This window comes from Coturnix japonica, chromosome 3 (genome assembly GCF_001577835.2).
Source record: "Coturnix japonica isolate 7356 chromosome 3, Coturnix japonica 2.1, whole genome shotgun sequence".
Classification (NCBI taxonomy): Eukaryota; Metazoa; Chordata; class Aves; order Galliformes; family Phasianidae; genus Coturnix; species Coturnix japonica.
The window spans coordinates 57691037-57705836 of NC_029518.1; the positions used below are offsets into that span (position 1 = coordinate 57691037).

At 44.8% G+C, this 14800-nt stretch overlaps 1 protein-coding gene across 3 annotated transcripts in view; it reads right to left on the reverse strand.

Annotated features, from left to right (window-relative positions):
• The window catches only part of DCBLD1 (discoidin, CUB and LCCL domain containing 1), a 45875-nt gene extending 34631 nt beyond the window's left edge, over positions 1 to 11244 (reverse strand). Inside the window, exon 1 of one of the 3 annotated variants that reach the window (XM_032443294.1) lies at positions 10888 to 11242. In XM_032443294.1, the coding sequence (XP_032299185.1) occupies positions 10888 to 11113 (226 nt within the window). In that variant the 5' untranslated portion in view covers positions 11114 to 11242. Of the gene's footprint in view, positions 1 to 10887 lie in introns of all 3 variants that reach the window. The other 2 variants (XM_015858670.2, XM_032443295.1) reach the window with 2 other exon arrangements.
• Between the last annotated feature and the right edge of the window lie 3556 nt (positions 11245 to 14800).

Below are 14800 nucleotides of genomic sequence, written 5' to 3' on the forward strand. Positions count from 1 at the left end.
ACTGCAGCTTTTACTGAACAATGTTTATATTGCCAACTACAAAATGGTTACAAGGCATGATATCAAAGCATGTTTTCAAAAGCGCTGCTACAATATCCTGGCAGAAAGCAGCTGCCTTTTTCATCCTTCTGACTCACGTTTACTAAGCAATTAATATCAGGCTTGGCCTCACTCCAGTGCTAAATACGTGTTATATCCAAGCATGCTCAGGCACACAGCCGGTCCCGCACACTCCACCATCCTCTGGATACGAGCATTTCTCGGCTCCCACTGCCACTCCGCCCTCAGCCATGGCTGCCTTCCCAAACCATGAGGCCCCCCCAGCACCATATTTCCTTCTTTGCCCCATTCCTCCTGTCTGGATGCCAGCCTGCCTGCATGGAGGTAACTGGGATAATATGACCACCATCCCCCAACATTTTTCTGCCTACACAGAGGTCTGAGCAGAGAGCTGCCAGCCTGCTGTCCTCCTATTCCTGAGAGCACAGAGCTTGTCTGCCAGATCCTATGTTCTGGATTCAGCCAAAAGTGAGTGCTTTCTTAAGAGCTATAGCTGCAGGAGGATGTGGACAAAGCAAAGAAAATGCCACTGCACTGAGCAAAAAGTTTTGCTGATAATCCCCAGCAAAAACATGAATTCATCTCATCATCCACACCTCTCCCTCAAAGTAGTAATTCCAGCTCATTCAAAGATAAAGTAATAACTGTCATGAAAGGGCTCTGCACCCATTTCTGAAAGAAGAGTTATGCATAAAAACAGACTAACGCCAAACAAATAAAGACTTTTCCAATCAGACTCATGCCTTCTTTGATCACATGGGATAGGAGGAAAGACCAAGGGAAAACCAAGATGTTTTTTACAGGTTCCATCTAAGTCCACTGTCATGGCCTGACAACTCTAAATTTAGGTCTTCATATAGTTTCTATGACCTTTGTCACTAACAGAAGGATGCATGCTGCACACTAAGTGGGTTTGTGCTTCCACTGCTTCGTGTGATTAATACTCAGCCTTCAGTGGCTCATCTTCTAACCTTTCTACCAGCTAACCTGGTGAGGAGCACTAGGTCTTTGCTGCACCATTGTCATGAAAGAGAGAAGTCACCAAGTGATCAGGACCTAAAACTGTCACTTTTCCAGAGCATGACCAAATCTCAGATCTCTTTGCTTTGCTTGGCAACAGGCTCAAGTGGCTAACAAAAATGAAGGGAAGAGTCACACCAGTCCTCCACGTCATATTCCATATTCTCAGATGCCGTTCACATCAGCTGAGCAGCTGGCCAGGTCCTTTGTGTAAGACAGCATAGAAACCCACAGCAGTGCTTTTCAAAAGTCCAGCTTTCAATTCTTTACAGCATTTTGTGGAGACTGCAAAGAATATTTTTTAAATGATGAAACTACTGGAAATTAATGCAAGTCCATAATCCAAAATATGAAAAAAAACCAATGAATATAGTTTTTCAAAATTAATACACTTTCAAGAAAACAAGTCCCCCACTTTGCAGTGTGCCCTCCTGCAAATGGAAAAATAATGATGATATAAACTTGTTGTTTGAATTGAGCTCTCATTTGTTTGACTCTGTAGGGTCCCCAGGAAACATTTTAACCCCTGCACCGCAACTGTCACAACGCCTGATTTGCTGCCAAAGCCAATCATGCAGGAGGTGGGGAGTGCTGGGAGGGAGCAGAGGGCAGGAAGGTAAGGTAGAGCAATGAAAGAAACAAAGGGACATTGTAGAGTGCTGATTTCGTAGCCCAAATTATTTACTTACCAACTTCAAAGTGATGCGAAAAGAGTAGGAGGCCAAACAATGTGTTTTTTTCCTCTTCCTCATTGCTGTTATTTACTGTAATGTCTCTCTTAAAGTAGCAATGAGAGCGCAGCAAATGTTCTCAAGGTGGTTCCACAGAGATTCTATAAATCACAAATTTCTACCCCATTCTCAGCTGTGACCACCTCCCCAGCATTTTGGCAGGGTTGGGGGTTAGCTTTCCCCAGGCTTTGCCTGCAGCAACCTCTAGGAATGCCCTGCCTTGAGCACGTAGGAAGTCACTGTGGTAACCAGTAGGGTTTCCACCATCAAGTACATATATTAAGAGAAACCAAACACACACAGTCCTTTTTATGTTCCTTATCTAGCAAGGTAGCTTCCAACCGTATTACCATTTTTCAAAATCAAAGAGCTTTTTAGCAATACCTAAGGGATGCATATATATGGCAGCAGCTAGGGAAATCCTCATAGCTGCACTGACATCAAAGGCATTTACTTCACTGGACTGCCACAAACAACTCTGGAAACCTTTACTGCAGTGCTGCAGAAGTTTACAAAGATGAATATCTCGTAAGCTCCAAATTCTCATTTATTTAACTGCTAAACTGTAAAAAAAGAAAGCAGAAATCTCACATCGAGCAACTTCTTCCACCAACAGGAATCCGTGTTACACTGAAGAGTCAACTTAATACTCTACATTCAGGATCACAGACTTAGCAAGGAGTAGAATAAGTCTTAATTAAAGTAGCACAAATACGAACCAGAACACCATACACCAAAACTCTTCTAGTTTCTCTGTGTCTATACAGGTTAGATTAATTTTGCCACTCCATCATTTAACCTTCTGGAGACCAACCATCTCCTCTGTACATACATCTTGGGGACTGGTGTCACGATGAAGCCTAGCAACACCTGAGTGCATCAGTATGAGAATGAGTGACAAGACTATTTAGATTGCCATAGAAATCACAGAGCCAGAAAGAGAACAGCAGGTACAGCCTTGGTAGTCCCTTTCCAATGAATTATTTATGAGGGCACAGAATTAAGAAGTTACTGAATTCTGGAATGAACAAGATCCTGCAATGTGTAAGGGGCAAGCTTTATACACGACTTTAAATAGCATCACGTAGTTCTCTCGCTTTGCTTCTGTTGAATACTCAGAAGTAGTAGCAAACTAAGTTTGTCTTGTCTTTTCATGATAGCTATCTGATTTCATCACAATCTGTGAAAGACAGACAGTACTGGAGTACACGTCAAAAATAAGCAGGCTTGAGGCACTGCTTCCAGGACTTAGGCAGAATATCCAAATGTAGTTCTGCACAGAAGCGAGCTTCAGAACTGGAATTTGCTTTTCAGCATTCTAAATACAGCAATCTTGAGGCTGTGGGTGTGAGAAAACTTCTCTATGCCTTCCTAACTGCTACAACAGTAAAGAATTTATTTATTTATTCACTGTGTAGCTGCATTTAATATTTATCAATGCCATTCTTTTACAATGTGACATATTGCCGTGACTTGTCACCTCTACATTTATCAGTCTGCATGTTTTTGGGAACAGATGTGAGAATGGATTTACAAATATATGGACATTCCAGAGGAACTGTAAGTATAACATCCCCATTCTGCAAAAATGGAGGTTGAATTTGTTTTCCCCATCAGGTTATCTTCCTCCTTTCAAATCCACATCAAGGTGCACATCCCTTCATTGCAGTGGTGTTGAGAAGGTGCTGTGAATGCACAAGGACTTGTCTGTAGCTGCACCCTTGGGAGGAACCTTGGAAGGCAGTTAGTAAGGGGAAGGGAGTCATGACACTGGGAAGGTCAGGGTGGAGCTCCAGTGCCATAAAGGTGATGGTGGGAGTGTCCTGTCAAGAGCATCCCAGCAATGTGAAATGGAGCCTCATGGGCTTGATGGTTCATTCTATTAGGGCACCTCCAGGTTCCCCTTATTTGGGACAAACATGTAGTGGGATTTCTATCAAGAGCTTTTCAGGCAAAGTAGGAAAAGCTAATCTTAACTGAGAGACATATCATGTATATATGCAAATTGCTTGCTCTACTTTCTCCATCTGTTTTTTTTCCCAGGTTTTCTCTTTGCTACGTTTTACTGGAGATTAACTTAAAGTATATTGCACTGAATAGGCGCTGTGTGGGAAACATATGCTGCAAGCTCAGGGCCAAACTTGATTATTGGGTGGCACAGAAATAGGAATATTCACAGCCATGGAAAGGACTGGCAAACTCACAGGGACAGAAAATTTGGAGACTTAAGTTTAAGGAAAGGCTGAAGCAGTTCCTGTTAAGGTAGCAGGTGGGAAGGCAAGATTTCAAAACAGCTTTAATTTGGGAAATGTCTGAACACGATAGGATGAACCCCCTTGCCTTGTGTTTTTACCATGTAATTCCCTCGTTAGTGTGACACAAGCCAGGAAAGACTGTCAATTACCAACAGTTAAGGCTGGTCTCTTTTCTTGAAATCAAATCTGTCCTGGCTTACCAGCAAATCATACATATGCTTTCTCCCCCCCCCACACACACACACACCCTGTATGACTGGATTGAATAAGTGATTTGTTGTGAGATGTAATTAAAAGGACAACAGAAAGTACCTCTTTTTGTTGAAGAAAATTATGCAAGCCCTACGTTATCCATAAGTTAAATATTTCATGAGAAAATTCATTGTTTTGTGAAGGAAACATCCACAGAATCACAGAATTGTAGGGGTTGGAAGGGACCTCTAGAGATCATCGAGTTCAACCCCCCTGCCAAAGCAGGCTCCCTACACCATGTCGCACAGGTAGGCGTCCAGGTGGGTCTTGAATATTTCCAGAGAAGACTTCACCATCTCCCTGGGCAGCCTGTTCCAGTGCTCATCCATTGTCATTAATTCACAAGACTCAACTTTCTGTTTTGCTTTTTGACTCAGCCAACCTAACTTCTAGGAAACCAGGTCTTTCTATCATAAATACTGCAGCCTTAACAACAAGCAGTTCTCTATGCTTCCAGTAGTAATGGAAGCAAAAATGAACTGAACTAAGAGACACCCATGCCGTCAAAAATGCACACCAGCAGGCTTCTAACCTGGAGTACTGAAGGTAAAAACTGCCTTCCCATGCCATCAGCCTGCCTGGTACTCACTACCACAGCACTGACCAGAGAGATACACACACAGTCTAAGGAAAACATGAAATATTGTGGTTGCTGTGGTTTGTTGTGGTTACATCTAGCTAGTGGGAGAAAGATTTCAAATCAAAAAATAAAAGTGCCATCAGCCACAATTTAACTTAAGTACTACATGATTGGTTGTGTTGCTGACAATGAACCTCTCATTGTTTCTACAGTTTTTCACTCATTTAAGAGTGAATTCTTCAGCACATCTCCTCAGCTACTAATTCATTTTGATACAGTATAATTCCATTTTATTCCTAGAGAACACAAAGGCTGAATTTCTCCTGAAAACCAGGAGGTTTACTCTCAAAGCACAAGCATTAGCACTTCCTGAAAAATCAGTATCTTCTCAGATACGTGTTTAACTAAGCTTCTTCCACCTGTGATAAACTGATAATTGATCAGCAAGTGCTGACTACTCATTCAAGTTGGAAAACATTATTACCACCCAGGTTCTCATCGCATGAACACAACACTTTGCATTACAGCTTACCTGCTGAGATTCTGTTTTAAAGCCTTCAGCAGGAGCACAAAGCCTTTGTCTCCCAAGCATTTCAACTGCAATTTCCCCTTCCCTGACACAGGAAGCCTAGGATAAAACAAAACCCTGGCTTTGGAAGTAAGCTGAGATGGCAGGGAGGGCAGTGACATGGTGTTAGCCATGGACCTTTCTGTGAAGTCCTCACAGTGGAGGAGAACTCTCAGGGTCTCTGAATATACTTTACAGGTTAAAATACATTTTCCTATAGTGGAAGGATACAGTGGACTTACTTATGTCCCAAGATCATTTTGCACAGGAAGCATAACTAACTGTTAAGTGAAAGCAATCCACCAACACAGAAAGGGAATGCACCAGAGTAAAACAGATATAAGCTTTTTAAAGGAGAGGTTGCACATCCCTATTCTGCACAGCTACTCCAGCTGCAACAACAAGGCTCAGCTGCATAACAAAGCCATTCTGTTTGGAGAGGTGAAGCATCCCACCTATATTCCCAGTGTTTTAGGCCTCTCCTCATGGCACCATGAAGAAAAAGGTTGTTTGATTTCTCACAGGACACACAGGCCTTTGTATGGCAAGAGGGATCACATCCAGAATTTCCCACGTGTTTTTGAAATATGAAATAAAACAAACAAACACAATTTAAATTCAGTAGACATGAACATCTGGGAGATGACATCAACATGACTTCAGCTTTAATGTCAAAGTGTTAGACTGAAATCCAATACTGTTGAATGTTTGCGGTGGGAGAGCCAGAAACTTGAACATCATAGATCAAAGCTGTGATGGAAACAAAGTTTCTGCAGCAGCTGAGGGAAGAAACAATGGTTTGGAGCTCTACTAAACCTGGGGTGGAAGAATAACACAACAGACATGTAACTGCACGGTGAAATCACTGCAATCACACTAGCAGCTCGAGCCCAAACGTGACAGGAAACAAAAAAATGAAGCTGCTGCTTATGGAGGATGCCATGGATCTATGTTTCTCCCCTTGCCCTGCTCTGTCTTCCCCATTTTTTCTCCTGTCATTCTTCAGGTTCAAAAACACCTTTACTAGAGCACCTTGGAGATGAGCAAAGACAGGATGGGCTGAAAACAATTGTCCTTTCTCTTCCACACTGAGAGACAGCATGGGCTGCACTAGCAGCGAACATGGCCCAGTAAGGAAATGGAAATAATAAGCAAGGACTCTGTGGGGCTGGAAATGCTGCTCAGGGAGAAAGTCCCACCATCACCAGACTAAGCCTCCACTTCTTGGAGGGGAACTCCTGAGGGACATGTCCTGGTTCTGCCCAGAGAATTGATGGGCAGAGAGGGAACAAAGGACCAAGATATTCCTTTCGTATAACTCTCTCAGCCCCCAGGCTTAACTAGACAGTGTAAAAAAATCCATAACTAGCAGCAGCCTCCCTACATCCAGCCAACTTCAGAAATGCGGCTTCAGCGCTAACAAAATTTTCACAGACAAAATGAAATTTAATTAGTTCTTAATTTATTCTGCAAGCAAAACCAGAGATACCTACACACTCTTAAAACCAGTCAGGACACCGCTTTCCTTATTATTATTTATTTAACTTCACCAGTATGTTGTCCCGGTTTAGAGTTCCCTAATCGCTGTGGTAATGGTAATTAAACCTCCTGGGGAAGCTGTGTGGTTATTCCTATGCACTGATGTTTTGTTTTTGTTTGTTTCAAACTGCAGATAGTTGGGCTACAAAACACCATTCTACCAAATCCAGTAAGAAGGATTTTATTTTGATTCTATCTGGCTTGTTTAATTCTTAACAGATGGTGCAAACGTATGTGTTGATGAGTACATGCCACAGGAGCACGCCTCGGATACGGTACAGCCAGCCCCACACCTTGGCTCTGTCTGTGCTGAGGAGTTTAGCATACACCATTGCTCGGGATCACACTTCTCTGCACAGTGGGGTGTCTCAGACAGGCCTTCCATGCTGTAGCACCTCTGGTACCCAGAACAGCTTTGAGAGGGCATTTTAGGTATTTCTATGTGTAATCCAGTGGACTAAGGATGAAAGCTTTGGACAAATATAAGTGAACGTATTTTTACATAAGTAAATAACAAATAATTTGTATGAAATATCATTCACATTACATGCATGTGCAGATAACTCAGGAAGGAGCATCTTTTTCTCCCTCCTTTGTCAGTGAGACTCCCAGCGGCCTCCCTGTCACTGATTTCATTTGAAATATGTCCTCTGCTAACCTAAAGAGAAGTACATATAAAGGGCTTAGAGCTATTTATAGCAAAGTCTGTGCAACTGAAAACATGGCAGTTCTCTTGTGGTGGGTATACACTGTGCTTATCAAGTGCAACTGGAAAACTGTTGCCTCTGTCTTTAGCAATTCCAGTCGGCACTCACAACACAACGCTAAGGGAGCCAAGGAAGGAAGCAGACATAAGGACAAAATGCAAACAAACTGAAAAAACTACCAATTGGTTATATTCAGAAACTGTGGAGGATGTGGAGTGTGCACGCAAAGATTCATCTCTATCTGCATTGCAAACTGCTGGGAATGGGTACACAGGCTGGATTAGCATTATCGCACCAATATTCCCCAGTATGTGTTCTATACAAGCCTCTGAGAACAGGCACATTCTCTCATAATTACTGCATATGCTGTTATCACACTAAACAACAGCCTTGCTCCAAAATGTTTAAGGGTCTACTGCTCATAAATTCTTCCTACTTAAGAGAAAAATCTGGGCGTTGGATGGAACTGTAACCAGACCCGGCTATAACACAGAACAAGTTCACATTTGGATGCTGATCCGCAAATCTAGTTTGTTTAACTGCTGTGCTTTATTTGAAGTGAAAAGAAAATGAGTGTGAATTTGCGAGAGTGGCAAATTCAGTCTCACACTTAATAGGGTGAAATCCTCATTCCTCATTCTCCTTCCTACAAATAATCAACACACAGACTGAAATCCTACTGGCCAGAATCTGGTTAAGAAAAGCAATGAAAGACTGCTCAAAGCTGTGAAGAAGGAAGACTCAGGTTCAACTCCAATTTAGATATCCACCACCCAAAATCACATAGCTCAGCATCCTGCTCAGTGAGACTAGAAGAACTGGAGAACAGTGAGGAGCAAAGGCAATGAGTTCAGGCATGCCTTGGCCTTGACCTCCAGGAAAGACACCTTGGGAAAGACCACCAGGACAGACAAGGCTGCGTGAGGCCGGGCAGGTGGGGATAAGGCCTATTCTGCAGTGGTCAGACCAGAACTGGCCACTGAAATTACAAGAGGAGTTAAGCATACAGCAGAATTAAAAGGTTCTTCTTTTCCCTTTTAATATACATCTCCAAGTTACTCAATGCACAGCCACAAACATGGTATTTGTCCCCAGGAGAGACCACTAAGTTTATGATATGTTTTGATTTAAATCAGTTCATCAGCCATTCAGACTTCCTTGTCATCATTTGATGAGTGACCAAACACCATGTTTTGTAGATGTCCTCAGACAAAATGTCCTCAACAGGCTTTCAAGAGCTGTTAACCAGGTGCTGTACAGTCACCTGAATACAAGCCATGCTATGACTTAGCAAACAGCACAGTGGAAAAATGACCTTTCCCTGATTTGATAGAAGACACAATGGCAGACTCATCCTTGTTCTGTAGCATCCCTTGGCATAGGCTGAAAAGGAAGGCAAGCTGGTTGTGAGAAAAGCAGACTGCACAGCCAGCTCATAAGAAGACAGAAGGCCACGCTACATTTTTTCTTTTTCTTTTAAATGAGTATTTTTAAATCAATATATTTAAACCTGTGCATCTTCCTGTGAGCCAGCTGGTGGGACATGCCAGTGGTGACAAGACTCAGAATTAGCTGCAGCTTGAGCCTGATTCAATCTATCACTTCTCATTCTACCACAACTTTTAAGTCAAGAAGTTCGCGTGACAGGAAGTTTGTATCTACTTATCCTTATCTCCTTTCTACACCGGTGTTTCTGCAGAACACTTAGCTTTGAATTTATGGGACAGTATCAATAAACAAACAAATAGAATAACCACCCCCTGGGGAGGAAGGGAAGAGATTTCAGCCAAGTCTTCCCCTTTCTAAATGCTAGGCTGACTTTCCTGTGAATTTGAGCCTGTCTTAAAGACGAAAAAGGAAAATATATTATTTCTTCGTACTTCTGGGCTGTTTACTTGATGGAAGAATGTAAGTATAACATAAGTGCCCTTAGCACTCAGTTTTGGAATACAGACAAGGAATTGAAGTCATGATTAATTAAAACTTAGCACCACGGCACGCATTGAAACACACAGAAATCCCTGCACAAATCACTACTTCCATCAACTTTGTGAGATCATGACAACAAAACACTGGTGAAAAAAAGTGACAAATGAACATTGACGGAAAGAGGGGAGTTGAAGAAAGTAACACGCTTTATCTTTTTCATGGAGCACATCAAGTTGGAGTCTCAAAACTGGGAAACACAGAGGAGAGAGAAAAGCAGTGTTTCAAGAAAAAGGAAAGAATAGCTCTTGCATGAAGCTGCTAAGAAAGGCCACACAACTCATAACAAATCTTCCCCTCGATGGAGATCCATGCCACATATCTCCATCACTACAAGGTTATGAAAAAGATGATTACAAATCTTCCAAAGTACTTCTGACTGGGTATGACATTGAACCACAGCGTTGGGGATGGGAGCCCATCAGGGACATGGGGACTATCCATTGACCCAAAAGGCACTGTCAAGACCACCATGGTTCCCAACTCCCAGCACTACATTTACAGGAGCTGTCTGTGAACTCCTCTAGGATGGATGCATTAGGCCGGGCAATTCCACGGCCATAAGGTTGCAATTCCTCAGCAGAAGTCAGCTGTAATTCACACAGGAAGCTTAAGAGCGAGATGCATAAAAACACAGACTAAGAGACGTAGCACCCAGTCCCTCATTTCACCAAACTGCAGCGCCGCAAGAGATAGCGAGACCCTCCTAAAACTCATAGGACATTCTTTTCGGTCAGAGCGGACCGCTGCTCTCAGAGGGGCAGCATTTGAGCGGCGTTGCCCGCATCCAGCTGCGGGAAGGGGCGACTGCCCCGGGCACCCCGCGGCCCCACATCGCCGTCCTGGGCAAGGCGGGGCGGAGCGGGTCCGGGGCGGCAGAGGGCGCCCAGGTGTCGGCAGGAGCCGCTTCCAGCCCCGTGCCTACAACTTGCCGGGGACTTTCCTCTACTTAAGCGATTTCAAACCAACCAAGCGACCCCACCACCCTAATTAACTAGAGATTAAGAAAGCAGTGGGATTCGCTCATCGTAAGGCTGGGTACCGCTGTAATCCCGCAGCTACTCAGACACGCGGATAAACCCGTCGCGGATTAGCCAGGTCGACTCCACGCAGCCCCGGAGCTGCTCGAGCTCCGAGCCGCGGTCACGGGGACTCCCCCGAGCCGCCCGTTCCGCCCGCACTCACTCACCCATCTTCTCCGCCTGCAGCCAGAGCGGGGCTGAAGCCGCCAACAGCAGAGAGAACAGCAGCGAGGGGGCGGCCCGCGCCCCCCCGGCGGGGCTCATGGCTCCGGCTCCCTCCGAGACACAACTTCCCCGCTTTCCTCCGGCTCCTTTCTCTTCCTCTCGTACTCGAAGGGGCGGCCCCGGGCCCGGCCCTCCTGCCAACCCAGGGGGGCGGCCGCCCGACGGCATCCCCCTCCCCGCAGGTGTTGCCGCGGAGGCGGAGAAGGGGCCGCGCTCTGCCCGCCGGGTGCAGCGCTGCCTCCCGCCCGGCCCGGGGGTGGGGAGAGGAAGCGGGAGGACTGGAAGCGCCGCCGCTCCCATTGGGCTGCCGCGCCCGGCGCCTCCTCCTCCCGCCACCCCCTCTCGGCCCGCCGCTCCCAGCTCAGCTCCGGCAGGGCCGGGTAACGCCGAGCCGGGACCTCCGGGTCGGGTTAGGAGCGTGCGGGGGGAGCCGTGAGCCGAGGGGTGGGTGCCAGCGCTCCGAGCGGCTCGCCCGGGATTATGCAGGCTCTGAGCCGCGGGCCCGGGGATGCACAGCGCTGGTGGGTCAGTGGTGTGGTAAATCAGAGCGCGTGATTAGCTCGTGAGTCCCAGAGACAAGCCGCGGTGATTAGGCGGCGTTTCAGGATGCCCGTCCCTGGGAGTGCCTCACAGACTGCCAGGAATGGGTACGTACACATGGTCCATGCAGAGGAAGGAGTGAGAAAGTCGAACTCAGCAACAGCTTCCAGACTGCATTAAAAACAACACAGAATTAAGTTTAAAAATAAATAAATAAAAGCGTGGTCATGGAAAATACATTCCCCAACAGCAAATGTTGTTTCAGAACCTACAAATGAGACTCGTCGTCGCGGAAAGTGCGAAGGAAAGAAAGGGCACCATAGAGATGTTGCAAAACGTACCACTTTTGAATGAGTTGTGGTTATTGAAAAGCTATGTAGCAACATAATGGCCGTTGTGTATTGGTTCAGCGTGTGCCAGGCAGTCCAGCACGGGTCAGCAGTGGGAATCACTCTGCTTTGCACCAACTGGCTGAGGACTGGAATATATTCTTTAGTTATATGTCCAAGTTTTAGTTGCAATTGTATTTGATAAAGATCATGATAAACACTGGGCAAAGAAGTCCTGCAGGCCAATGCCAGTCACCTTTTGGTTGCAGGTCTGGTGATTTTGTCCAGTTTTACCAGGCACAAACCTCTGCCGCAGTGTTTGTGAATAACAGTGCTGGTGCTGATCTCCATGCAGAGCTGGGGGAACTGGGGCAGGCAGGGGAGCCCCCTTGGAAGGCTGAAGAGGCTCATGCCCATCTCAGGCCTAAAGAAGCCTCCTGGGAGCCGGAGTCCTGCAGTACCCTGTGGAACCAACAGCCAGGGACAATTTGCTTCATGGTTATTTTTATTTCAGCAATTTCAAGTAAAACAATAGGTCATGTAGGGCTGTAAAACACCTGGGAGAGATGTTTGCTTTCCTTTCCTTTCATGACTGTTGAAGGAGATTACTGTGCTGTGGTAATGCAGCCCGTCTGCTCAGTCTTCTCATGGCCCTGAGCTCCATGGGCACATGGTGCCTGCAGCAAGCGGGTAAAGTGCTTGGGTGGAAACTCTGCACCTCTTCCAGAAGGTGTTGGAAGCACAGGTTTCCTATCAACTTCAAGAGGATAATGAATTATGCAATCATTGCAGAAGCTTCTGTATTATTTATTTTGCTATTAAATTCACATTACTTTATCATGCCCTCTCTCTGTCAGCTCTTAATGTGCTATAGGCAAGGAACTTACTGTCAGCTCCCAAGATTAAATAATCATTAAGATGAATGAAGTGGTCCATAGCTCTCAAAGCTATTATTCAAGGACTTGTGTAACTCCCATCACATCACTAAACTGTTGGTTTATGTATACTTTTTCAAATCTCCTTTGTAAGAAGGAGAATGAAGCCCAGCTTTTAAATAAACAACATCTTCAGCAATGACTTGGATGAGGGTTAGAGTCCACCCTTGGCAAATTTACTGATGATACAAAGCTAGGAGGAGTGGCTGACACACCAGAAGGCTGGAGAGTTGGGCAGAGAGAAACTTGATGAGGCCTAACAACAGCAAGTGTAGAGTCCTACAGCTGGGGAGGAACAACTCCCCATTATTCAGAAAGAAGATAAAAGTGAAGCCTAACTGACCCCTTGTGAGTTGGTTGAAACACCAGCTCAGTGGTGTTTCACAACACGAAAACTCCCTGGCAAGTCACTTCTGAGAGTTTAGTGCAGTTCATTTTGGTCATGAACACTGGCTTAATCTGGGAGATATTCACCCAGTGATGTAGGCAGATTACTTACTAGCATAAGCACATACTTTTCCATTTACTTTTCTGAATGTACTAGTTTTTCTTAGTGATTATTACAAATCATATTACATGAGTTATCTACACTGTATAGTGTAACTCACTCACAGTCTGTACAGCCTCAGTGTGTGGTCACCTGCAAATGAGCACCCTCAGATATCCAGCCTCAAGATGGATCACAGAATGAAACTTTAAGAGAGTATCTGGGACATGGATAAGTTAAATTCATACACTTTTACAGTCTCCATGGCTTCATGCATTTGCCTTCTTACTTTTACATGTTTTATATTGTTAAATACTTGTAGCTAACACATACTGAAAAACTGCTTCTAAGCAGACCTGAGGCATGTTCAGGCCTTGTGTATGCTCTGGGCTGGAGTGAAGCTGGTGGGTTGTTTTGGGAGATGGGCCAGAGAGAATGAAGGGACAAGGAAGAGCTTCCGTAAATTTATCTTGTAATCATGGCTCCATATACATGCTATCTTTCAAAGGCATCTTGTTTTATATATTTGTTCTAGGGATTAAAGAAAAGGGGAAAGAATCCTAATTTACACTGGGAGGTTTAAATTTGAGCTTAGCGGAGCAGCCTTTCTTTTGTGCGGCTAACAGAAAGATTCCTGCTCTTTGGGAGCTTGAAGCACTTTCCTTGCTGCCTGTGTAGGAGAATGTGGGGAGAATCATAAGGCACAATGAAGGGGATAGGACCTGAGGTCACAAATCACAAAGCTCAAGAACAGTTCTAGTCTTAGAGGTATGTTAATCTCATAATTCAGCAGGAGATGGCTTGCAGATTCAGAAGCCTCCCAGCAGTCTTTGTATATGGAGCACACATTTTGCATTTGCTTTGGTGTGGGGCACAGAGTATCGTAGGCACACAGGATAAAACTGAGAACATGATATGCTGGGTACTGATCCCTGTGCATCCAGGTGCTGCCTTCTGCCAGAAGGGTGCCTGATGGCTGTGTGCAAAATCAGAAAAGAAGACATACAGAGTAGAAGCCTGAGATGTGTCTGGATTCAGCCACTGTGTATAATTTATGGGGAGCCCCTCATGCTGAAAACTGTTAGGCTACAGAAAACTCAGTGCTACTGCATAGCTATGTCATGGCTTAGGAAGTCCAACAAGCTCCTTGAGACACAGTCAGATTATTCTGATCATGTAGAGCACTTAATGGACACAGTATACTGGCACAAAGACATTTCAGCCTATGCAACAGCATCTTCTATTAATATCTGCATGTCATTGAACCTGGAGGAGGTGGACTGACTTCCAGGGCTCCTGGGAGCTTCTGAGAATTCACAAAAAGAAAAGACTCAATGTCTGCCCAAGCCATGGTTCAGCCAAAGCTTGTGCTAGAGTCCCCTTCTTGCTTACTGCAAGGAGCCACCTCCAGGTGTGAAAATGCAAGCCTGTGCAGGAGCAAGGATGTTTGGAAAACTTTTCATCTTTTCAGGTACTTCTGAGCAATTAACTCAGAGGATGCAATAACTTTAGAAGGTGTGTTTCATTACTTTAAGGGAAACATAAAGTAAAAATAGAATAGAAA